This window comes from Equus quagga, chromosome 13, assembly GCF_021613505.1.
Source record: "Equus quagga isolate Etosha38 chromosome 13, UCLA_HA_Equagga_1.0, whole genome shotgun sequence".
Lineage (NCBI taxonomy): Eukaryota > Metazoa > Chordata > Mammalia > Perissodactyla > Equidae > Equus > Equus quagga.
This window is the reverse complement of record NC_060279.1, coordinates 24,758,330-24,784,600: the sequence shown is the minus strand read 5'-3', so window position 1 is coordinate 24,784,600 and position 26,271 is coordinate 24,758,330. Positions and strand designations below refer to the sequence as shown.

The 26,271-nt window shown below is 45.6% G+C and overlaps 1 protein-coding gene across 1 annotated transcript in view; it reads right to left on the bottom strand.

The window, feature by feature from the left end:
- Nucleotides 1-26,271, bottom strand: part of KCNH1 (potassium voltage-gated channel subfamily H member 1) — a 357,626-nt gene that overhangs the window by 81,156 nt on the left and 250,199 nt on the right. Inside the window, exons 9-10 of the mRNA XM_046683812.1 lie at nt 21,844-22,096; nt 1,273-1,469 (exon numbers count right to left, since the gene is read on the bottom strand). Coding sequence (XP_046539768.1) covers nt 1,273-1,469; nt 21,844-22,096 — 450 coding nt within the window. The remainder of the gene's footprint in view (nt 1-1,272; nt 1,470-21,843; nt 22,097-26,271) is intronic.

The following is a 26,271-nucleotide window of genomic DNA, read 5'->3' as shown; positions in this document are numbered from 1 at the left end:
TGGGAGCATTCAGGGTGGCAGAGGTGGCTGTGGGAAGAGTGACTGAGTTTGGGATTTGGGAGTTACGTTTGGCCCAGATGTGGAAAAGTGCACAGACATTATCCTGTAGTTAGAGTGGGGGCAGAAACGTCTTTACAGAGGGGAGTGACATGATGCAATCTGTTTTTGAGGTCACACCAGTGGCCAAAGGAGAAAGCACTTCACTGAGGACAGACACAAGGCAGGAGGGTGTGTTTGGCACCTACTGTATGATCCAGGACATAGGGAGGGTCTGTATCAGGGGCGTTGTGTCCCGAGAACTCAGGGAGAGCCCAAAGAGCAGACGTGAAGTGTGGACTCAGGTTTGAGAGCTTAGGTGATGCCAATGGGACTGGGTGAGTAACCTGAGGCATGGGAGAGGCGGAAGAAGCATCAACAACGATGCAAGGGTTTCTAACTTGGAACTCCGGGCGAAACAGATAGTGTTAACAGAGACAGGGACCATAAGAAGAGGAGCAGTTTGGGCGGAAAGATTAGGAGGTCATTTTTGGAACAATTCCTATGACAATCTTTCCAGATGATTTCTATAGGTCCAGAGCTACCTTGTTAACTAAAAGAGATAGAAGAAGTGTAAGGAAATCAATCATGAAAACCTAAAGAGTACAAGACCAATATTTTAATCCTCACAGAGACAGATGGAGCAATTCTGATGATTTGAGGGCAACAAAACAACTTCAGATGAGAAATGTTCTGGTTCTTAAAACTACCAATCATTTCTCAACCAGTTCCATGGCCAGTTGTATATAAAATATTCTCTAGACAATCAGATTCTGTCTTATTTTCTGGACCCAAATGAATCATTTTCATATCTTTAAAAAAATTATTATTACCAGCTGGCTAATGGCCTCACACCATTTGGTGGGTCCTAATCACCAGGGAGACTTCAGTTTAAATTAATTAAGTGGGCCCACTAGCCATTTTATTGACTAACAAGCTCATTTTTTACTCATCTTTTCAAAATGCAGAAAGGTCTAGATATTGCTGGGGAAAAGCCCACAGACACACTCACGAATGAATCGCTTCTGCTCCAGAAGTGACCCATCTTTTAATTTAGCCACATTCCTCTCTCCCTCCTTATAGCAGAAGCTCTGAAGAGCGAGCAATGAACAGCACCTCTATAGAGCCAAGCGCTCCACTTAAATAAACAGCACAAGGATTTTCCTGGTCCACGTGGTTATCCTAAGTGTGCAGGCACTGTTCTTGGTAGAAAAGAAACGGAAACTGCCAGCTCACCCTCTTCCTCAAGTTGTAGGTGAGAATGAGGTTCCGGGAGAAGGAGTGGGAGAAGGCCGTGTAGAATTCCAGCACTTTCTGCAGGGCGTCCCGTTTGATCACATGCAGGTCACAGTAGGTCAGGGCCCTAACGTTGGCACAGGACTGGGCAAGGGTGGCTTCCTTCCAGAACACGTCTCCAAACACATCTCCTTTCCCTAAGGAGAGAAAGTGGTGATGAGGAACGTGTCAGCCAGGATGGGATCTGGCCATCCAGGCGAGCTTCCTTCTGTCTCCCAGAATTGCTGTCCCTTCGGCATTCTGCAGCTTGGGCTCAGAAAAGGCAAAGATGATTTTAATTTGAACCTTCATAACCTGCAATTTGAGAAACTTTAAAATACCGTATAATACATGTCAAAGTTTAACCAATGACTTTGGGGATCATTAATGTTGCCTCCTGAACATCCTATCCAAAATGGGAACTCCCTGTTAGTCGTTATCACATTCCCATTTTTCCAAAACACCAATTATGAGCTGTAATTATATTATTTGTTTATTGTCTACCTCCCAACGTGAGAGTCCACGGGTCTCATCCCTCCAGGTAACACAGTGTCCGGCACGTGGTAGAAGTTCTGTGAACATTTGCAGGCAAAAGAGAAGTGAGGAAGGAAGGCGAACCGTGGTTCTACATTAGTGTGACTAAGTGAGTGCTGAATATTAGGCTGTTATGGAGAGGGCGTGGACTCTTCATCAGGAGCTGAAGAAGAGGGGAGGTCTCCTCTGTGTACCATGACCTCCATTGAGGAAGTCAGGCGAGAGTGGAGTTCATCCTCTCCCATACTCTGTCCTGCCCTAAGGCTTAGGTTCGTATGGTCCCTCATTCCTCCCCTCTCTCCCATACCTCCTTCCATGTTCCTCATCCTTACCAAATGCCCTCCTGGGAGTATAAAAATGTGGGCCCTAGATAAATGGCATCTCCAAGATCCTCTATGCCTAGCATTTCACAAAAGTACATTTAATAAGTCTATAGAGTACTAAGCCCACATAGCCATATTCTGGATCAAACTTTTATCAATCTCCTCTAAATATCTGCTTTTCACACCTAGGGATATTATTCCAACCTTTCCCAGAGACCAACATTTCAACATATGTCTATGCAGAGCCTAATTCATTCCTGGCACAGCCTCTGGTTATAAATAGCTTGAAACGTTGTTTATCTTGCCTCTAAATTTTCAACACAGATAAACACAAATTTGGATCCCCAGGGAGCTGGAGAGAAGTACGCAGGGGAAGGAAACAATGCTACAAGGTTGAGAAGTAACCCTGACAACCCTGAAGAGAGTTGTCAGCTCATGCATCCAGATCAGACACACTCCACAGCTGGGACCCAGGTACTCGTGACTCAGAAGGATCAACAGGGCAGCTGTTCTCCTGATGCAGGCTAAAGAGGCAATTAGACCTTCAAGCACCTGGACAGAACCTGACTTTTTCTCAAACACCAAAACAATGTCCACTCTAAGTATATAATGTACCTCAGGGGCACAGCATTCTCTAAGCACCTCCACAATGTGAGCTGAAAAACAGGTGTGCTAGACACATCACTTCACAGTTCTCTGTGTGTGAAATAATTTATGAACATGGTTTTACCGACTCAATATGAGTAGGGTACATGCTTGGGGTAGCTTTTAGGTAAATATGCCTTTATAACTGTGCTATTTAAATTCCATTATCAGGTGTTTTTCAATTGTCTGTAATATGAGTGGGCTAATTTAGGGCTGGGGCCCGCGGATGGGAATGTTTCTTTCTGTGGGATGTTACCTGGCTTCCATGAAGATAGGCTCATTAAACGTGTGCTCCCTAATTCTGAGTTCTAACCAACAAGGCTGGCCAATTTGTTCACACAAATTAAGCTCCATAACCCCCTACACTGCACTGCACTGCCTCTCATATTTATGTAATCTTATTCTCCTAAAGAAGCTCTTCTTCTCACACGCAATATGGTAGACAAAAACTGGACTCCATCTGTAAGCTGCAACTTTTATCAAGAGAGGAAGCCTAATTCCCTTCCCCTTGAATCTGGACTCACCTTAGTCCCTGCTTTGACTAAGAGAATGTGGCAGAAGTGATGTTCTGGGATTTTGAGGCAAAGTCATAAGAAGCCTCGCAGCTTCTCCCTGGGTCTCTTAGAATACTTACTCTTAAGATACTCCCTCTTGGAATCCAGCCACCATGTTTTGAGAAGAACTCACTACACAAGAGCTCACATATAAGTGCTCTGATGGACAGCCCAGCTGAGCTCTCAGCTGACAGCCAGCTGTCACCAGTCCTGTAAATGAGCCATCTGGCCATCCAGCCCAGTTGAGCCTTCAGATGACTACAGCCAATGCTGGAACTGCAACCACATGTGGGAAGCCCAAGTGAGAACCAACCAGCTGAGCTAAACAGCCAACAGAATGGTGAAAACAATAATAACTTTTGTAAGCCACTAAATGTAGGGGTGGTTTGTTACGCAGAAATTGATAACCAGAACACACAGATTCATGGAACTCTAGGCTGAAAGACCCATGAGAGATTACTCAATGGGTTACCTAACATTCCAGCAGAACATCTCTCATCATCCCAGCTCTGAGCTGGCACCCCACTTCCCTCCCTGAAAGAATGAGACAAGAAAGAACTGGGAGTTGTTCTGCAAGGGGCATATTGTCCTGAGTGAGTTTTTTGAATATCCGTGAGAAAACGGAGAATTGACAAATCTTGCAGTCTCCCATTGGGATGAAATGTGGTATAACTAAGGCAGAACTTTGAGAGTAGAAGACCATTGGTAAACTTGTCTGATTCTTATTAAGATTATGCCATTTAAACAAAACCCAATATATGAGCATTCTACTTCTCCGACAAATTTGGGAGTAGTTTTTCTAATTACGAAAGAACCAAGAAAGGAAAATAATAGCTCCTTATACATATTTAACATATGAATTTATCTGTAAAAGTTCAGTTTATAAACAACTCTTCAGGGGCATAAGACAAAGGGCAACCATACTGTGGTTGAAACACACCATAAAATAAATAAATGTATCTTTAGAAATGACAATGTTTCCATTCTAAAAAGTTTTCCAGTCAAAGGTTTTGACAGAAACAGTAAATGAAGAGTAGTTCCTACTACAAAAAGGATTTCATGGTAAGATAATCATGATTAATCTGTAGGGTCTAGGAAATCTTGATGTTGTCATAACTCAGATCTGATTTTCAACCCAAATGGAAAATCATACAGTCTTTCTTCCTGTCAAGGCAGCATTTTTGATATAAATGATCTGTTTGTGAGATTGAAGAATGTGGTGTCGGAGGACCTGTCAGATTCAAAACAAACCCAAGACTCTTCTGGCAAATGAGAAATGTATTTACGACACACGTAAGTTGGGGAAACTGTCAGAAGGAAGGAGACAGAGCATTTGGCATACCGCCTGTAAGTTATACACATCTCTGGGAATCATGGCTTCCCAGGTCAGGGTTACGAATCAGAGGCCAGGACCAGCCCTACATCCACATTCATCTCTTGTTCCCTAGTGTGAAACGATCATTCACCAAAGAATAAAAGCTACCCCAACGCACTCGGCAATCAAACTACTTGAGGCAATCAGCTTATTGATTTATTTATGACACTGAGGCGCTGGGTGCAGAATGTTAAAACCTAACGTTCCGAGTTTCTAAAATACATTCTGAGTGGATGTTCCTTAGCTGGGAAGAAAAAAGGGGAAGTAAGGAAAGGCAGTCTAATTAAACCTCCAAGCAAACATCCCTGTAATAATTAATCCTCCTGCCCTCCCACCCCCCAATTATATGCAGCTGTCTTGACTGCACCTCCACTTTTGCAGTGGACATAAACAACCTCGGGGTACAAACGTGGGACGACTGAAGAACATTCACAAAACATAAGTGGGAGGTGGGACACGGGGTGGAGGGAGGTGGCACAGGGAGAGGGAGGGGAGATCTCTGCAGGGAGCACAGCACGGGAGAAAACCAGGACGCTGTAGACAATTTGGTTTAACGAAGGGCAGAGGCTGGAACAGCCACTCAAGGATGCTGAAGGGGGTGGAAGGTAGGAGTCGGGGGTTTGGGAAGGTTAAGAGGGGAGATCAGGGCAAATTCGAGAGGTGCTGGAACTGGAGCCCTGGGAAGATCAAACAGCCTACCAGAATGTTAGGGTTTTAGGGAAGCAATTGTGCTCTGAACCTGACAACGGAGTTTGGAACCCTCCAGAAAAAGGCCCTGTTTATTCAAAGACAAGCTCTGAGCGAGCTTGGCAGGCCAGAGGGGTTAGAGCAAAAATGAAATTTCCAACTGCTTCTCTTCACTATTCTCTATTCCGTGCTCTTATAAGGACCACTTGCAGTGGTATTTTGTACTAAGAAAAACATAATTCTGCAGTTAAAGTCACTGTCTATTGCTAAAATCACCAATCATTTCTATCCCAAACCAATCAGAAAGGACTCATTCAGTCACTCATGCAGCTTTTGGCAGGCACTGTTCTAGGGGCTGAGGCGCAGCAGTGGAATGACAGACATGATGCAGTGAGAGGTAGAGACCTGGGAGATTACAGCATATTAGGGACTACAATGGGGAGAGTGCAGGAGAGGATCCAGCTCAAGCTCAAGGGGTAAGGGAAGGCTTTCAGGAAGATGTGATGTCTGAACTGAGACCTGAAGGATGAGTTCCAGTTAACCAACATAAAGACATAGCACAGAAATGATTACAGGGTGCGGGAACAGCATATGCAAAGGCCCTGAGGCACAGGCTATGGCTCTTTAGCAGGACTGAAAGCCATTCAGAAGCCTCTGGATGATGCCATGTTTTGATCATCTGTTCCTTCACTCACCCATAGAGATGAGTGTTGCCAGTATATTCTGTATTCCGTGGAGGAATGTGCCTGGTCTCCTCACTCGGATGCAAACTCACCTAAGCACCTTCCATACTTTGTATACCGAATGTGCAACATCAACTTACTGAGTCGCTATTTAAATACCTGCATTCACTATGCTATTCAGGGCTCCTCTGGGGGTGCTGAGAGATATACCAGGACCTCAACCCACCCTACTGCCTTTATTCCTCCTCTCTGGGGTATCAGGAAGTTCTTTGCCGTGAAACCATTTCAGGACTAGAGGGGCCTTGTCACCTACTAATCAAGATGGTGAAACGTGACTGCAGAGATGCAGTGTAGCTGAGAGAGACTCTGAGGAGAGCTACTCTCCTGGTGCTAGGAATAATTCTGCTTATGAGACATAGAAAGGGGGCTGGATTAATCTTCCCAGGCAAGCCCTGAGCAGACTGTGTGCACACCCACTGAACTCCGTCGTTCAGGAGGACAATGAAAAGGACACAGACAATTCTCAGACCTCCTGGATTCATCGTACATGTCAGGCATGTTAAACCCAGATCCTCTCCCTGGTCCTTAGAAACATGTCTGAGACACAAAGAGAATTTGCCAAATCTCCTCCTCCTGGGGGCTTGGTACCGCCCCCAGCACGTTTTCCAAATGCTTTATTATCCACTCTCTCAACACGAGCTTCAGGGCCAAACAAGCTGGCTTCAAGCTCAGGTCCACCCTGGAACTGGCCCCTGCCAGCCCCTCCCCTCACTCTCTGCCCTCCAGTCACCCTGGGGTTCTTACAGTCCCTCCAAGTCCAGCTCCCCCTCACCTTAGGGCCGTCCCGGCACTGCCTCAGACGTTCCACTCTGCTCCTTGGCCTGGATAGCTCCTGCTCATCCTTCAAAATATCCCCATGCCTCCTCCTTGACTCCTTGACCAGGGCAGCTCCCCACCGTGTGTGCCCTCTTGACTCCGGAAACACTCCTTATAGCTCTTGCTGCTGCATTCCCAGCACTGTCTTGGGCACACAGCAGGCACTCAATGGTTGTCAAATGCACAAATAAACCAAGGGCTCCTGGCATCTTGCTAAGCCTCTCCCAGTCCTGATTCACTCAGCTATAAAATGTGGATAACAATACCCAGTTCACAGGGCTGTTATAAGTTTACATGAAATCATGTGAACAAAGCACTTAGCCCCGTGCTGGGAACACAGTAGGTGCTCAATAAACAGTGGCTGCGATAAAAGAAGAATCCTCTTGACCACCCTGTGAAGCAAATGTCCACAGCGATCATCAGCCCCATTTTAAAGAGAGGAAAGTGTGCTCTGGAGAGGTTAAGTGATGGTCTGTGACCCCACGGGCTTTCCCGCCACTGTCCTGTGGCCTCCATACTGGGAGAGGCTACCAAGGCTCCCAGAGGGCTGCCCTCTGAATCCCCTCCCTTGAGAAGCCCTCCTCTTCAGTCAACATTCAGGGAGATCTACCTTGGGTGGGTACCTTGGTAAGTGATGGGAAAAGGATAAATCAGAGACAGCTTTGACCATAAGGAGCTAGGGCCTAGGAGTCCAGGTAGCCCCCAAACCAGCTCTCACCTTTTATGGTCACAGAACCCATGACTTTTAGCTGGGCACAAAGATGACCAGAATAAAGCAGTGAGGCGTGGACATTCGTCCCACTGCTGGCTAAGGGGAGGGGTGCAGGAGGGATGTGTGCAACTTCTGGGGTCATGCTCTGCCCTTTCCCTCTCCCCCATTCCTCCTGGCTGGAAGAAGGATGTGAGCTATCCTGAACCATGAGGCCGAGATGACACCCTAGTTAGGATGAAGCAACAGGCTAGAAGAAAGCTGGGTGCCCAACATCATGAAGTTGCCGTACCAGCCCTCTTAGACCTGGATGGCTATGTGAGAGAAAAAGAAGATTCTGTCTTGTCTAAGCTTCTACTATTCTGAGTTTTTGTTGGAGCAGCTGAACCTGCATCCTAGGCAATTCAGGAGTCCGTGGTCCAGCGGGGCAGTACAAGGTGCTGGGCTCCATGGGGCAGGCGTACACACACATGCTTTCTGCACCTGCTCCGGGAAAGAGCAGCAGCCTTCACGCGTTTGAAGGACTGAGCATCATGGAGGTGTTGGCAGCACATTCAGAGCAAAACCTCCATGAACCTGAGCTAAATACGTTGGTGATATCCACTCAGTTCCCAGCTCAGCCATGATTGTGGGAGGAGCCAGGATTCACTGAGGACTCACCATGCATCAGGCCAAGTACTGGTCAGGGACCTTGCTCTGGGCACCCACATGTGTTTCAGCCCAAAGGTGCTGAGGTCCAGGCTTTCAAGCTTATTTTGGAATATCTAATAACTCTCTTACTGCATTTATGGCTACTTCCCTTGGATTGTCTGAGATCATAGGGGAGAGTAGGTGAACAAAGTTTCAACACCATGTAAATTTTGCCTTCTCTTTTCCATAATGAAGCTACAAAGCCCCTCTTCTTGTTCTTACTGAAAAAAATAAATGCTGCTGGCTGTGCATCCATGACCTCTGCTTCATCTGCTACAGTTTAGAGAAGTGGGAATGTATGTCAAAGACAGGCAGACATAGTGGAAATATCATCAATTTGCCTTTCTGTCCAAGTCATGAAAATATAGGAATAAAGCCTTAGCTTTAAGTGCCAGGTCTTATCTGATTGCATTGTGGTGTCGGCTGCTGAGCCAACATTTTTATTGGATTTCTTTTGCCAACAAAAAAAGCCAGGACTGGAGATGCTGAGGAGGCCTTGGTTCCAGGGACAGGTGTATATTTCACCACACATTTCATAAGGTATCTCCTTCTAGAAAGGTTTGCTCTCGTTTAGGTTTTATAAGAGGGCTCAGAGATGATCAACAAATATTTTCTTTTGAGGTCCGTATAAAAGAGAGCCATTGTTATGCTCTTCTGCAAACCATCTCTGTATTAGAGATGGGGCACTGGTGTGGGTCAGCCACATATCTGATCAATGAACCCCACACAAGAACCTGTAATGTCACATGCCAGGTCTAACGTGAACTGAATTTGACTCTCTCTCTCAGGCAGCTATTAGACTGAGAGTTCTCAAAGGTGGGGTTATGTCTCATCATCTCTTTGCACACAATTCAATCCCGTTCAACAATGTGGCCTCACCTAGTACAGATCAGGCAGTGTTCCAGCAATTAAGGGGGATATAACAAAAGGATATGACATCGACTCTACATTCATGTGGCTTACAACGTAAGCAGACAAAACTTAGACGTGCGTAACAATGAAGTATAAAACAAACAAAAATGTAATACCAAGATACGTGGGAGGTTAGGCTAGGCAGGACTATGGAGATTTCACAGAGAAAATGGAAATGGAACTAGCCTTCTGTGGAGAGGCAAGAGAATTTAGATACATGAAAGAGATGGATAATTTTTCCAAACAGCAGAGGGAAAAAGCTGGGTGGTTGGGAATGAAGATAGCGGGTTTGAGACATGTTCTCCTTTCTTTTACAGCTCAATTCTTGGTAGTGTTATTGATATTGTCTCTACCTTCTTACTATTAAGGAGGAATGATCTATCCCTGTTCCGGATGTTTCCTTCCATGTGTAGGCAGCTCCAGTTGCATCACACTCTTGGCCTCTCTCTTCCCTTCATCTGACTGATGAGTTTGGAAGGAGAACTGCCACGTGTGTGGGCCAGCCCCTTGCCCTCTCCTTGGGATCCGTCTGCCTGCAGGAAGCATGTTCCCTCTGTCACTCCAAGCCATGAGATCTTCAGAGCAGACCCTCAGGGGGGTGGCTTGTGCTGGTCAGCACCTCCAGGGTAGGTCTAATTCTGAGGCTCAGTACTGAGAAGCTTTATTGGACAAAGATATAAAGCACATGCTCCAATATTAGCTTTTCAGAGAAATAAAAGGTGATATGTTGACTTGTACCTATCTTACTTATCATCTCTCTTGGTTTGGAACTCTGGGGAGATCTGTGCAATTTATTAAGTACCACTGACCCCAACATCCACCTCTTTTCATTTCTCAACCTACCCTAATTTGCCTCTGCCCCCTACACTCCACTAACACTACTCTCACTCTAGTCAATAACAACTCTTTTCCTGATAAATGTAAAAGATATTTTTTAGTCTTCAGTTTATTATGGCTCTTTGATTCTAATACATAGTTAAGTTGCTTAGCATTTTTTCCCTCTGGAGTCAGAATGTGTCTAACAGTCAATGCTATGTCACCATTTCATTGGCAGCATTGTTTCTCAGTGGGCCATAAAATATTGGTGTGTCTTACAGTCCATAGCATCTTCTAGTCAGTGGAAGATGGTTCTGTGACATTTGAAAATGCCCATTCACCCTCTCCTTGTCTCGTGATATCCCACTCTTCTGGACTCTCCCCCTCTTCTGGCAGTCCATCTCAGGCTCCCATACATGTTCCATATAAACTAGTATTCCTCGGGGTTCTGCTCTGGAATGCATTGCTTTGTATCCTCGCCTCTCTCTTTGGGTTTTCTCAGCCTCTCCTCTGGCTTCAATTGCCGCCTGGATCACGATGAGCCCCAGGTTTATGCCTTGAGCTTAGATCTCTCTTCTGAGTCTAGAATCTCCCCCTAGACACTTAACTCAAACCCACAGATCCAAAAATGATCCTCCTCCCACGTAAAGCTGCCCATCCTCCAGTGTCCCCATCACAGTGAAAGTTATCTGAGTCATTTCAGACTCCTCCCTCTTGCTTGTCTCCGTAGCCAATAAATGACCAAGCTCTGATAATTTCATCAAATATCTCTTGGATCTATCCTTCTCCATTTCTACTGCTGTGAAGTCAGTTCAGGCCACTCTCATCTCTCAGCATCTTCCTTGCTGGTCTCCCTGCCTGCTGTCCATTCTCTTCACAGCAGCCAGGGTGATCTTTCTAAACACAAATGTGACTCTGTCACTCTTCTGCTTTAAAGTCTTTGCACATGCTGTCCCCCTGTCTGAAACACTCTCTTTAATCCCCTATACCAACCCCCACCACCATTGCTACACCAGGGGTAATTCAGTCTATCATCCAAGTCTCAGCTCAGATACCACCTCTGTCAGGAAGGATTCCTTGATTTCTTCTGGCTGGACTGGATTAGATGCCTGTTTTATAAGCTCTCACAGTACCCTGTTCTTACTCCTATTGCAACTCCTAGTATTATATTATAAAACTGCCTATTTATTTGTCTGTCTCCCTGATGAGACTGTCAGCTCTATGCCAGGTGTATCTGCTTGGTTCACTATTGTAGCTCCAATTCCTAGCACTATACCTGGCATGTTCATGGGATGAACAAATCAATACATCAATGAAAAGATGGGTCTGAGTAGAACAATTTAAGGTGGGCCAAGGTATGAAAGACTTAGAAAGCCTTAGGACGGATGCCTTCAAGTAGAGAACTGGTTCCCAGTCCAAGTGCAAGAACCTGGGTATCCTCAGGTAGCTACAACGTCAACCCGACTCAAGGAATTTGCTGACCTGCTCAGAAACACTCTTGTAATTCACTTGATCCAGCTTAACACTAAACTGCAAGTTTACAGACAAATTTAAAAAAAGAAATAAAGATGATGAATGCAAATTACCCTGGGATACAAAGGCTCTCCTTAAAGGAATCAAAATCTCATCCAATATGGATCACCAGCCTTCCTTGTGGAGCCCATAGAGAGCGGGAACGAACAATGGAGGCATCTCTGTCCGAATGGGGACCCACTCATAAATGTTTAAATTAGAGCAACAGCTTGGAAACATCATGACAATTCTCCTTCTGTTCTTCACAACTGCAACAGATAAAATTAAATTAGCTGAATGTTTCTCTCCTAAGTAAACAGATCACAAATCTCCAGCTGAAAGCAGGTGATAATTTTCCAAGCTCGCTACAGATAATAATGGAAAATTGACTTGAATTTTTTCCCCTCCTGTTTATAAAAGTATATATGTGCCTTGTAGAAAATAATTGAAATATAGTGAAAAATAGAAAATATTAGCTCTTAAGGCCACCATCCAGACAACTTCAGTTAACATTTTGGTACATTTTCTGTCTTTCTCCTACTCGTATATGCATTTTTATGTAGTTGAGTACTGCATATATAGTTATACATTCTGCTTTTTTCCCCACTTAACATGATATCTGAAATATTTTGCATGCCAACAAAACTTCTTCTAACATTGTCATTAACAACCGCCTTGATTTACCATAATTTTTGCTTTAACCAATCCCCTCTATCTGGGCACTACAGTTAAGAGAATTTCCTTTAAAAAGATCTATTAACTCTCGTAAGTATCAGTGTCTTCAGGGACCGCAAGCCAATTTTTTAAACTGCTTAAGCAAAAACTGAATTAGGAGAGACGACCTGGTTCCCACTCCCACCTCCTCTCAATCAGGTAATGCATGTATTACCTGATACAAATGTTTTTGCATTTCTGAAGTTCTGGATTATTCATACTATAGTTCCCCACTGGGAATGTGGATTTAATATAATTGCTTCGGCTGATGGAACAGCTGTTTGCATATTAATACTATTTGCATATTATTTCCAACCATTAATTTGCAATTAATGGTTGGAATATTTAAAGAGATACTTAAACGTAGCTTCCTCTCCTTGTGCTGAGCATGAACAAGCGACATTGTTACATGGCACACAGCACTAACAGTCACCCAGCAGCTTCACCAAGCCCCCGGGGTAAGGGGCAGCAACACATTACGGAAGATGGCAATGCAGAAGTGCCCTCCAGGTCACAGGAATTTGGGGAAGCATCTCTGTGAACGATTTAGCTTCTCCATCTCAAAAATAATGAGGGTTTACATGAAGCTGTTGCTGTTTTTAAAATCCTTGTTAGACAGCCACTCTGTCTTCACTGTCTAGCCATCCTCTTTTTCAAGAACTGTTTGACGGAGGGGTTGTGTAATACCTACTAAAATAAACGTCATTTTTTTTTTATTGGATCAGTAAATAACAAACGAAATGCTGTCAAGACTTCTTTTTGGAAAAAAAATTGTTATTCTTTCAAATTGTATCCTGATAACCAAAAGGACCTGTGAGGGGCCGGCCCCATGGCTGAGCAGTTAAGTTCGTGCACTCAGCTTCAGTGGCCCAGGGTTTCACCCGTTCGCATCCTGGGCGTGGATCTAGCACCACTCATCAAGCCATGGTGAGGCGGCGTCACACATGCCACAGCTAGAAGGACCCACAACTAAAAATACACAACTATGTACCCGGGGTCTTTGGAGAGAAGAAGGAAAAACAAAATCTTAAAAATAAAAGAAAGAAAAATGACATGTGAAACTGGGAATGATGCTTTCTCAAGATCGACTTGAAAATTTTAAAAATATTTTTCCTGATTTTGAAAGTAGCATACGCTCTTTTAAAGAAGACTTGAAAGACTGACAAATATAAAAAAAAGAAAAGAAAAATCTCCTACAGCCTCACAAACCAAAGTCATCCACCGTGACATGTTGTGGGCCTTTATCTACGAATGTTTCTCCCCACACAGGCGAGATCACATTACATTTAAAAATTGTATTTTACTTACTTTACTTATCATAAGAGTTTCTAACATTTAAAATTCCTTGTGAGCATTTGGAATGGCTACACTCCCATTTCTTTTAAAATGCTCTAAAATACTTGGTCACTTAGACGAACATTCATATGTCCTCTCTGATTTTTTTTTTCCTATTTCCTATTCCTTCTTGAATCCTAAATGTCTATCTTGAACCCTCGCTTCTTGTCCCAATTCCAGATCCCTTCTCTGAGTCACTGTTGAACATGCCACTTGGTCACTCCACTGGTCTTCAAATGCAACAAGTCAAAACCGAGTTCCTTGCCTTTGGTGTCTCACCGTCCCTCCCGCCTCAGCCTTGTTCCGTTGCCAGTGCCTCCATCTCCCCACTCATCTGGACACCACAATCATCTCTCTCACCTCCCTCTATCTGTTCCTCACATCCTATTATTTACAACCTTTCAGACTCTCCTTCCAGAACATCTCATCCACCCATCCCTCCCGTCTAAGGTTGCCAGATTTAGCAAGTAAAAATACAGGATGCCCAGGAAAATCTGAATTTCAAAATAAGTGGATAATTTTTTAGCATACATATGACCCATTCAATATTTGGGAAATAAGCTAAAAATTACTCATTGTTTATAGGAAATTCAAATTTAGCTGGATGCTTGTATTTTATTTGGGAACCCTACTTCTGTCTCAGTTTCTACTTCGCACATCTTAACACCTCTCATCTCTACTAGAAGCCATAGTCACCTAATGGCCTCGCTGTCTCCATGTCTAGTTCATTCATCTTCACAAACCACAGCTCTAACGGTGTCATACTTTAGTCACCACCTTTGGTGGTTTCCCACTGCCTAGTTCCTCATGCTGACATTTAGAAACAGCCACAGACTAGCCCTGATCTGCCTCTCCAGCCCCATGGCCCTCTGCTGCCCCTTAGGGCTCTCAGCTCCAGCTAAAGTGCTAGTCTTGTGGTTGCAAAACACACCCCACACTCTCCTTCCTTAGGCCTCAGCTCGCACCATTCTTTCCATCCAGAAGGCCTTACCTCATGTGTCCAAATCCTGATGCCATCTTCACAGAGCTCCCCCCAAGCTAGGCCTTCCTCTCCTTGTTTATAGATCACTAGATATTTATCCTACCATTCGGGCAGGTCAAAAAGAGTTGAGGGGCCAGCCTGGTGGGTGGCATAGTGGTTAAGTTCACAGGATCTGCTTCTGTGGCCCGGGGTTCATGGGTTTGGATCCTGGGCACAGACCTACACACCGCTCATCAAGCCATACTGTAGTAGCATCCCACATACAAAATGGAGGAGGAGTGGGACAGATGTTAGTTCAGTGACAATCTTCCTCAAGCAAAAAGAGGAAGATTGGCAACAAATGCTAGCTCAGCGCCATTCTTCCTCACCAAAAAAAAAAAAAAAAAAAAAGTTGAAAATTGGCAATTCCATATGGTTTAGGTTAATGTGATAAAAGGTCCCCTACCTGGTGCTTCCTTGCCTTCCTACTTTCCACAGGTCATCTCGCCCCATTCCACAAAAAAACATCAAGTAGCGATAACCTAAAGCAATGTTTCTCAAGGTATAGTCCTCTAACCACGTGCAACGGAATCATCGAAGGGAAAGGAGGGCTTGTGAACAATGCAGATTCCAAGACTCCATCCGAGAGCTGCAGACTCAGAATCTATGGTGGAGGGGCCTGGGAATCTGCCTTGCGAACAAGCTTTCCAGCTGTGCCTTATGCTCACTAAAGTTGAGAACCACTGGCCCACATGAAAGTCTACTCACACTGGTCCCTGAATACGCCTACATGTATGTCTACCTCTCATGACTCTCAAGGCTCAGGCTGCTCTTCCCACTTCAAGACCCAGCCCATCAAACACTCCTCCTGTTCCTCCCAAGCCCAGTCAACTCCTACCCCCTCCATGAACATCTTCCCATTCACTCCAGGAAGTCTCCAGAAAGAAATACCTGTGTTACTTATTGTCACTAATCACGCATTTGTCTCCCCAAAGGGGATAGAATATTCATCCGAGACAAAGATTTTTTCTGCACCCCCCCCAAGGAGACTAACCTTATGTTATGCTGTGATAGTTACTAAATAAATAGATGCTACATTAATATCCAAACAAGGTCAATGGACCCAAAGAAACTATCTCAGCATAGATGAGAGTGGCTTCCAAACTAGCAACTGTGAGGAGGGTGCTCATTTAAAAAGAAAAAGACTCTATCGGTGAACAAGCATTTGCAACTTTACACGTACATTTAAGAGGAATGCACAGGTAAATCCTAGGTCAATAGTAACAGGACTGCATGTAGGAAGTTAACTCAGACTTTCTGATGAGCCAGAGCCTGCCCCTCAACCCTCCCCATGGGGCTGCCCCTCTTCCTTGAACAGGCTCTGGCCTGTCCACGAGTAGAGAAAAGTTTCCTCTAGTTGAGAGCCACGCCTAAACTATTCCAAAAAGACACTGTGAACCCAACAGAATAAACCCATCATCTTTCATCGTCCTATCCTCCTCTACCTCTGGCTCTACTGCCTGTCCAGTCACTGCTGGAAACTATGCCCTCTCCTCACCTCCCTCATTCTGGAGGTTCTCCCTCCCCTGACATCCCTGGACTCCGGCTCTTCTTCCCCATTTCCCTCCTACCACCTTATTTATGCCCTCATTATTTCTCACCTGAATCTCCTAGCTAGGCTCCAAGCTGCCATCTTTGTGGAAGATGTTACTCTCATGTTTAAAACAATCTCTGGGCCCCTCAACTCCACAAGATAAAGTCCAGACCCTTATTCGGGACCATGGGGCCCTTCATAGCCCTGCCTGCCTTTCAATTCAATTCAATTCAATTCAGAAAATAGACCCTGGTGCCTTTCACACACTGGGCCAAGCCAGAGGTAGGAAACCAAAGGGTCTCAGCTCATAGGGGAGACAGATGATTAAACATGCAATTGATGCAGCATGATGGGCTTAGTAGACCCATGGGAGGCCTTAGAGACTTAACCAGTTAGTAGTCACTCCTGCAGGAGTTAGTGCAGAACCAAAGCTATAGTTAGATCTCCAGCTCCAGCTCCAGGGCTCTTTCCAACACTTGATGCAGTCTGGCCAAAAAGACTTCTGTCTTGCCCAATAGAATGAAAACAAAACAAAAAGAAAAGATACAAGATGATACATGATTAAATATATATTTAAGTATTAAAATGTAAAACCCATGAAAGTTATTACAGAGACACTAATCACAGTGAAACAAGATCCTGTAAGCACTGCATTTATAAGATGGAAACACAGGGAGAAGGATCGCTGTCAAGCACAGCCCTGATGGAAGCCCATGACTCATCTGCCGTGCTCAGGTAACACAGAACTGAGATAACGACTTACTTGCAGAGGCTAATAGTACCACTTGGGCAGGGGCAAAATGGGTACCTGTGCCTTTTTATTCTGCTATGAAAAATTAGAAGAAAACTACTTTTTTTTGAGGAAGTTTAGCCCTGAGCTAACATCTGCCACCAAGCTTCCTCTTTTTTTGCTGAGGAAGACTGGCCCTGAGCTAACATCCGTGCCCATCTTCCTCTACTTTATATATGGGATGCCTACCACAGTGTGGCTTGCCAAGCAGTGCGTAGGTCCACGCCCAAGACCCGAACTGGTGAACCCCCCAGGCCGCCAAAGCGGAACTTGTGAACTTAACCACTGCACCACTGGCTGGCCCCAGAAGAAAACTACTTTTAAAAATGTAATGAATAAAATGTACATGCTAAAGGCTTGCATCTATTTCAAAGGGCCAAGAAACTAACTTTGAGAAGACATTAAGTGACTTCTAAGAGAATTCCAAAAGGAGACTGGGAGTCATCTGAAAAATAACGCAAAAACATCAGAGAAAAAAGAGATCAGAAGAGATTATCTAGTATATTCTCTGTCCTCAGGAGATAGCAAAGCTTTCAATCCAAGAGAGATACTGTCTACATTTGTGGGACCATGTTTTTAAACTGTGCACTGTGAGCAGGTCAAGAAAGCAATTTAGTGGGTCATGACGGTCAATTTCCTTTTAAATGAAAGAGAACAAAATCTAATAGAAAACATCAAGTTGCATTTGATGTAGCAAAAGTACTGAGTTTGATGTATAACTGTGTGCACATGTGTTGATTAGTTCATGATGTAATATACATTTCAGACAGTGAGTTGCAGTCAAGAAAGTTTGAAAAACACTCTTCTAGAAAACTTTTATTAGAAAGGGTTCTCTATTTTTTGAGGAAGATTAGCCCTGAGCTAATATCTGCCGCCAATCCTCCTCTTTTTGCTGAGCAAGACTGGCCCTGAGTGAACATCCGTGCCCATCTTCCTCCACTTTATACATGGGATGCCTGCCACAGCATGGCTTGCCAAGCAGTGCCCTGTCCGCACCTGGGATCTGAACCGGTGAACCAGGGGCCGCCCAAGCGGAACATGCGTACTTAACCACTGAGCCACCGAGCCGGCGGCAGGGTTCTCTTTTTAATACATACTAAACACATTCAGTTATGAGTGCTGACACTTTTTCTCAATCTTGTAGTTTATGCTAAAATTAAACAGAGAATGGGAGAGAAATATTAGAACTAGAAGGAGGAAACAAATTAGCAGAATGTAAACGAGTGAACTGATGACAAGAGACTACAGATCAAACAAAGGAGACAGATGAGCTCTGAGGTTTTTTCTAAAGCCTCCTGCTTGTTGATAACTGAAGATCCCCCAGCTATTCTCCTTCCGCGTTGGAACACTAGTTACACAGTACTTGCTCAAAAATTACTTGTCCAATGACGCTCTAGGAGCACCTGTATCATCTCTATGGTAACACTTATCAAGCAACGTGATTGTGGCCTTTTTAATAAGGTCAGTCTCAAACATATAGATACAGAGATTACATTGGTGGTTACCAGAGGGGAGGTGGGGAAGGAGGAGGTGGAAAGGGATGATGGGGATGTGTGTACGGTGACGGATGGTAACTAGCCTTTGGGTGGTGAACATGATATAGTCTACACAGAAATCAAAATATAACGATGTATACCTGAAATTTATATAAAGTTATAGACTAATGTTACCTCAGTAAAAATAAATAAACAAACTATAAATATAAAAAAATAATGTTAGTCTCCTTCACTTGTAGAAGCTCCCTGAAGGCTGGGCTAATGTTTGGTCCACTGCTGTATCCCCACCTCCGTGACAGTGCCTGTCAGATAATAGGTGTTCAATAGATTTTGGGTGGATTGACTTGAAAGGCATCACAGAGCAATAAAGATCTACCTCAAATAACCATTTAATGCTTGAACTCCCTTTGCAAGAACAAACTGATGTCAGTTAATTGAGCAAAAGATATTGCAATCAGAGAAAACCAACAACAACAAAACTCTGAATTTAAGTTTCCAGAGAGCAGATAGCTTGGAATCTCTTATGTGTCTTGCCCCAGGGGTCAGGCTGGTTCAAATGACTTACCTCATCCTCTTGAAATGTCACAAGCTCTTTAGGACATCAAGCTTGGACCTGTCTTTTGGACTCAATCTGTCTTCTGGGGACACACAGAAGATGCTTCTTCTAGTCTGGACAGCTGGAGGGCAAGAAGCACCTGGAAGCTGAAGCTGCTGAGCTGTTTCAGAGGCCCTGTCCACATTGCTAACTGGAGTGGGCAGGATGCCCAGGAGGGCCTGAGCAGAGGGCTGGATTGGAGAAGCAGTCCATTGACCAAGCGAGTCAACAAGGAATCAAGCCCTGGTTGCTTGTCTGCAAGAAGCCCAGGCTAAGGGGAGATGAGACCTGCTGGGAAGTGGTCATCTGCCTTTTTCACCCTTCTGCAGCTCTGTCACTCCTCCAGGCCAGGTGTCCAAACCCAACTCCTAAGAGGACAGCTGATTAGGGTGAGTCGACAAGGATGCCTTGAGCATGAGTGTGGTGCTGCTCACCAGGCTGGATTCCTTGGAAAGGCGTATGGTGGGTTATCAGCGGAAGGACGGGTGAGGGATGCCCTACCCCAAAGGATCAATTCAAATTCAAATTCAAAGGAGAGCCCACTAGTCACTAGTTACTCTTCTTCTCAGCCAGGAAAACACCTTGATTGCTATTACCAACAAAAAGTCCTCTTGATCAAGGACACTGATGAGTATCAACAGTAGAGATAAATGTTTGCTCCCTACAGTTGTGCTAAAGTAACCACTTTACCCTTCGTGTATTCTGTTCCTCCTACAGTCAAATCTCATGTCTCTGTGCATGAGCAGGGCAAGGAATAGAATAACCCTGTCTGCGGAGTTCAGTGGATACCAAGAAGCCAGAACACTTATTTTAGCAAACAGTCTCAGCCTCCAACCCCAACCCAAGGTCTAGCCCAGTCTCCGTCTGACCATCTGCCAGCACACACTGAAGGAATGTACATCTGCCTTGGGTTCACCTGAGCAGAATGTAATCAAGAGGGCAGGTTGGCTGGGGCCATTGGCGCAAGAGGAGGGATGGGTATCACGTACTCCAAGGTCAAGCGGGAACGAAGTCTGGGCTTTTTCTTTTTAATACTATAGACATCTAGATACTTAGTTTAAATCTCAATTCTAACTTCAGTGTAACTTAATCTCTCCTGGCCTCAGTTTCCTAAGAAATCATATGTAAAAGATAAAATGCAATGTCTAGCAGTGCCTGGCAACTTAATGGGCCAGCAAACAACACATATTATCGTTAGGATTGTAGTATTGCAAAATGGATCACAGCAGAGGTTTTAGAGTCAGAAGGACTCCAGGATGCTGGTTCCATGGACCTCAGCAGCTGTGATGCCTTGGGAAAGTTCTCTAACCTCTCTGAGCTTGCATTGTCTTATCTACAAAAGCGAGACAATCCAATCACTTCATAGGGTGACTGTAAGTATTAAATGAGAATCTGTATGTTAAACGCCTTACATAAATGTAAGATCTCCATAAATGTTGGGCACTATTCTGATGGCTTGCTCCCTCAGAGGTAGACATGCCCCCAGTAAAGGACTGACCTGTAGCTACCTCAAGCAATCAGATGAATCTCTCAAAGGCCACTGATGCTTAACATGCCAAATACCGTATGTTCCCCCATGCTCCTGCTCCTCCTCTCATGTTCCCTATTATAGTGTATGGCACACCAGCTTCCCTGTTATCCAAATAAGAAACCCTGCAGTCATCATTGACTCTTCTCTCTCCCCCTACAGCAGATCAGTCATTGGGTTCTTTTGATTCTACTACTTCTTTCTTTTTTTTTTTTTTTTTGGTGAAGAAGATTGGTCCTGAGCTAACATCTGTGCCAGTCTTCGTCTGTTTTGTATGCGGGATGCATGGCTTGATGAGCAGTGTGTAGGTCTGTACCTGGGATCTGAACCCGTGAACCCCAGGCTCCAGAAGTGGAGCACGTGAACTTAACCACTATGCCACCAGCCCAGCCCCTGATTCTACTTAAATATGTCAAATCCATTTGCTTCTCTCCATCTGGCCACCACAAGTATTATTTCAAGGTATCGTCAACTAGATAACCTGTCTCTAACCTCACCTCCCTGCTCCAGCCTTCCTCCTTCAGTCCACTTTCCAAGCTGCAACTACAGTCATCTTCCTAAAGTACAAATCTGATCATGCCTCTCTCCTGCTTTAAACCCTTCATTGGCTCCCAAAATAAAATCCAAGTCCCTTAACAGGGCTTCCAGAACCTGCCATGATCTGGGCAGTGCTAAGCTCCCTCCGCAGCCTCATCCCTCAGCATGTCTCTTCTTGTTCTGTGCGCCCCAGCCACACCAAAGTACTTGCAGTTCTCCAAATGAATCATGCTCTCTCTTTCTCTCTCTCTCTGTAAGGATTTCACACATGCTCGGTCCCTTCCCTTCTCATGCTAACTCATTCTCAATCTTCAGGTTTCAGCTTAGGTGTCATTTCTTCCAGGAAGCCTTCTCCCACACTTGAAGGCTTAGATGCCTTTCTAAGTCAGATGCCCCTTTCACTGTAATAGCTGCTTATTTGTTTATCTACCTCACTAGATTGGGAACCCTTTAAGGACAAAGCCCAATTTTGTCATTGAAACACCCCAAGTGCCTCAAACAATGACTGATACAAAACAGGCATTCAAATATTTGTTTGATGGACAGAAGGGTGGATGCTAACACTTGGCCTTGCCCTGTGGAGCAGTTTCTGGTGTAGAGCTGCCCAGTAGCTAAGCCAACCCCGGGGCACCAGAATGTATTCTGTCCAGCAAAGGCAACACTTACCCAGGATGGCCACCACCTCGTCATCCTGGATCACCTCCAGGGAGCCGGAGACCACAAAGCAGAGGCTGTCCACACTCTCCCCTGCGTGGTAGATGAGGTCCCCCGGGGCGCAGTGCACCGTCTGGAACTCCATGGCTAGCGCGCGCAGGCAGCCGTCGCTGGCCAGTCGGAAAGCTGGGTGCTCCTTGAACACCTTGCGGTTCAGGTGCACGCAGATGTCGGCTCTCATGTCCTTGGGGCAGATCTGCAGGACCTGGCCGGGCACAGGAAGAAACAGTGTCAGGGCCCTCCCTTTGGCCTCCAGCCCATAGCCCCTCGGCACCCCCAACACCCCACTAGGCTGGATTGTACTCTTCAAGGCAGTGGTGGACAAGACAGCCACAGTCAGGGCCGGCCCAGTGGTGCAGTGGTTAAGTTCTCAGCTTCCGCTTCGGCAGCCCAGGGTTTGTCAATTCAGATCCTGGGTACAGACATGGCACCGCTTGGCAAGCCATGCTGTGGCATGCATCCCACGTATAAAGTTGAGGAAGATGGGCATGGATGTTAGCTCAGGGCCAGTCTTCCTCAGCAAAAAGGAGGAGGATTGGTAGCAGACATTAGCTTAGGGCTAATCTTCCTCAAAAAAAAAAAAAAAAAAGACAGCCACAGTCCTTGTCCTCATGGGGCTTACTTTCTTGTGGGAGAGACAGGTAGTGACCACAAAGATCTGTGTAAATGCTTAGGACAGGGGCCCAACAATCTAGGGGCTGGGAGTATGTGGGACTCTTCAGATAGGTGGTCAAGGAAGGCCTCTCCCAGGAGGTGACAATTAAACTGATAGCTGCATAATGGGCCAGAGGGGGCCATGTAAAAGAAAGACATTCCAGCAGAATAGCCAAAGTTGTGAGGCGACCTGAGCAATAGCCAATGGGAATGAGGAGAAAGGGATAAGAGACGAGGCTTCGGGAGAACGCCAAGCAGGAAAGAGGGTAGAGACTTTTAGGTTAGGAGAAGACTTGCATTTTATTCTGAGTGTGTTGGGGACACATTGAAGGATTTCAAGCAGGGGAGTGACAAGACCTGACCTGTATTCTAAAAGGATCATCACAGCTACAGAGCGGGGTTCGAGCGCCCTGATCATACAATGCGGGAGTGGAGCCAAGGAACCAAATTAGGTCACTCCTGCAGGTGCCCAGGTGAGAGGGGACTCAGACTGGGATGCTGGTAGCTGAGCAGGTGAGAAGGGACCAAATTCAGGATATATTTTGAAGATAGAGCTGCCATGATCTGCTGATGGACTGAATATGGGTGTGATTTAAAGAGAGATATAAAGTAATACCTACTGATCACATATTATGCACCAGGCATCGCTAAGTACTTTAGAGTCATTCATTCATTGATTTCATATTTACCTATCGAGCACTTTATTAGATGCCAGGAATCATTCTAGGCTCTGACGATGCAGCAGTGAACAAAATGGACAAAAATCTCCACCTCGTGTAACCTACCATCTAGCGGGAGGAGACAAATAATAAGCAAAACGGGTAAAATTTAGCAATAAGTGCTAAGGAGAATAATGAAAAAGGAAAGAAGGAGAGGGAAAGTCAAGGAGAACTGTGAGTTTTACATTTTCAACGTTACATGCATTAGTTAATTTAAGCCTCACCTAAACCCTAGGAGATAAGCGCAATTATTGTACCATTTTACAGACGAGAAAACTGACGCACAGGGAAGAGAAATAACTTGCCCAAAGTTGCACAGCCAGGAAATGGCAGAGCTGGGTTCCCAAACTAGGCAGTGTGACTCCAGAGCCTAGTTGACATACGAACCACTGCCTAGATTATGCGGCCGCCCAGAGCAAATGGGCTTGTAATTTGACTCCCAGCATCTAGGAACTCAGGGCAAAATCGGAACCATAAGAGGCCATGCAGGTCTCATCTTCCAAAGAAATAAAAATTCCTTAGCCTTTTCTAGGGGGAGAAGTATTTCTCTGGACTAAATTTTAGCAAGAAACCATTGCATGACCCCTTATGTGGCAAGCACTGAGTAATACAACAGGACACCTTCAAGTGGACTTTTCCAGAGAAATCAGGAGTGCTCCTAACATAACCCTTTCTCCCATGGTAGCCTGTGAACAAAGCTGGAGGCATAAAATCAAACGCATCCCTGAAGACATTTCCTTGAGGTGCTGGCGACGTCCCCACTCCTGCTTCTCTGCCTTCGCACAGGCCATTTGCTTCTGTGCCTGGAGCTCACCCTGAAATTCGGAAGTCCTTCAGCCTGGCTCAGATCTCACCTTGCCCATGCCAGCTTTGCTCCTATCCCACCCTCTCAGGTGACCCCTGTGCTCTGCATGGAGGTGTGGCCGTGGAAAGAGGAGGTCGAACAGTTGAAATTCCAGCTCCATCCCCTCCAAGTCACTTAACTGCTCTACACTTCAGTTTCTCCTGTAAAATGCACACCACTAACCCTGGTTTGTAAGGATTAAGTGAAATTACATCTGCCAGTACACTTCCCCCGGGACAGTGCCTGGCCCCAGTAAAGGACTCAGTAAACCCTGGTCCCCTCCTTCTGTGTCTCTGCATTTTTGCTCTGAGGTTGCAGGATGCCAAGGAACTAAGCATGTTTTCTAGAAGTGGGGATGGAGGACTGACCAATGCAGAGGAAAACTGAGACTGCCAATGCTTAGGCAGAGTGCTTGCTAAGTACTTCCCTCCCTAAGGCTCACTGGAAACAAGACTCCTGTAGAAACACAGATTTAATTTGGGTCCTCTTCTCCCCAAGCAGAAAACCAAGGAGAGAGGAACCCTTGCAAGTCATGTCAAAACTGTGCCCAGCGGTTTGAAACCAAGATTTAATCTCCAGGTGAGTTTATCTTTAAATACCTGGCTTCCCCTGGGCTGGGCTTTGCTGGCAGACAGGCTGCTAGCGAACGAGGCCTTGGCCTGGAGACAATGTTTTATTCATGGGCACTGATCCCAGAGACACTGGAAAGCACACGTGAGGAGGAGAGGGAACCTGGAGTGGAGAAATTACAGACTTTCATGGCCATCAGGCATCTCAGATCATTCTTCTGTTGGTTCCACACTGGGCAGGGTAGGGGGTCCTGAACTCCTCTCTATGAGGGAGGGTGTCAGCTCAAGACCTTGTAGCCTTCCTGGGCCACCTTCCCTTCTGCTTGGTTTGAGGAGAGACCATCCTTGCTGGTCCTTGAGGCCTTGAAGGCCACAGGGAGATGACATCATGGAGGCTCATGGAGGCTCCCCAGGCCGGGCAGGACAGAAGCGTGGTTGGGAGAACAGGCTTGAGGATCAGGCAGATGTGGATTCAATTCCCAGCTTCAACATTTACTAGCTGTGGGAATTTGAAGCAACACTTAGGTTCTTTCCCCAAGTCTTCAGTTTTGAACCTGAGTATAGAATTCTTCCACAGATGCTGTGTGGGAACTCCCTGGTACAATGCCCAGCACACCCCATTGCTCAACGCATGTGAGCTCTCATTTCTGATGCCGTTATCACAGCAGGCCAGAAGGAGGCTTTGAAGTCCAGATCAAAGCCAAGACAGCCTTAGAGGTCGGCCTTAGTCTTAAAAGTCATCTAGTTTCCATGTGTTACCGACACGGAAACAGAGCCTCAGAGGGACAAGTGATGTACTCAAGGTCGTCACCTCATTACTGGTAAAACTGGAGTTGCCAGAACTACCACCCTCCTGCCTCACACATGCACCTTAGCCCTCTGGTCATCACTGACCATTCTGATCTAGAATGGAGGGGACAGGAAGCCAGGAGAGGCATGGGATCATGGACTGGTTCTTACCCGAGCAGTTGCTGGCCACAAGCCCCTGCCAGGAAGAACAGCCACCCCAGGCTAGGCTGAGCTCTGCCATGAGTTGCCACAGTATTCCCTTTTCAATCCGTATCAAGGCCTGGGGCTAATCCCAAAGCCCTCCAGGAAAGTGAGACGGCAGGAGGGGAAGGGAGCGCAAATGCTGACAATGCTGTCTCCCAGGGCAGCTGCCCAGTCCAGCTCTGCCGTGAGGGCAGGAAGGGCTTTTTTCCCACAACCAGATTTACAAAGGCATCCGGGACCCTGGGAAAAGGAGCCCCAGGGCTGAGAGATCAAAGTTCCTTTCTGCTCCATCAGCTGCCAGGCACCCACAGAACCTACGCGCCTTGTTGAGAAAGCAGAGCAGAAACAACAGGCACAATCAGGGCAGGTGGTTGGCAAAGCCAAGGACTAAGTCCCGCCCGCCCCATGCCCTGCCCATCTGAGAAATGAGGGCAACTCCATCTGGACTGGTCTTTCCCTCCAGTACATGTTTTAAATGTACTAAAAAAAAAAAAAGTAATAGTAGGAAAAGCACAAGCTTTGGACTCAGACAAAACTGCATTCAAATCCTGACTTTGCCATTCTTAACTCCGTGACCAGGGACAGTTAATACATTAATTGA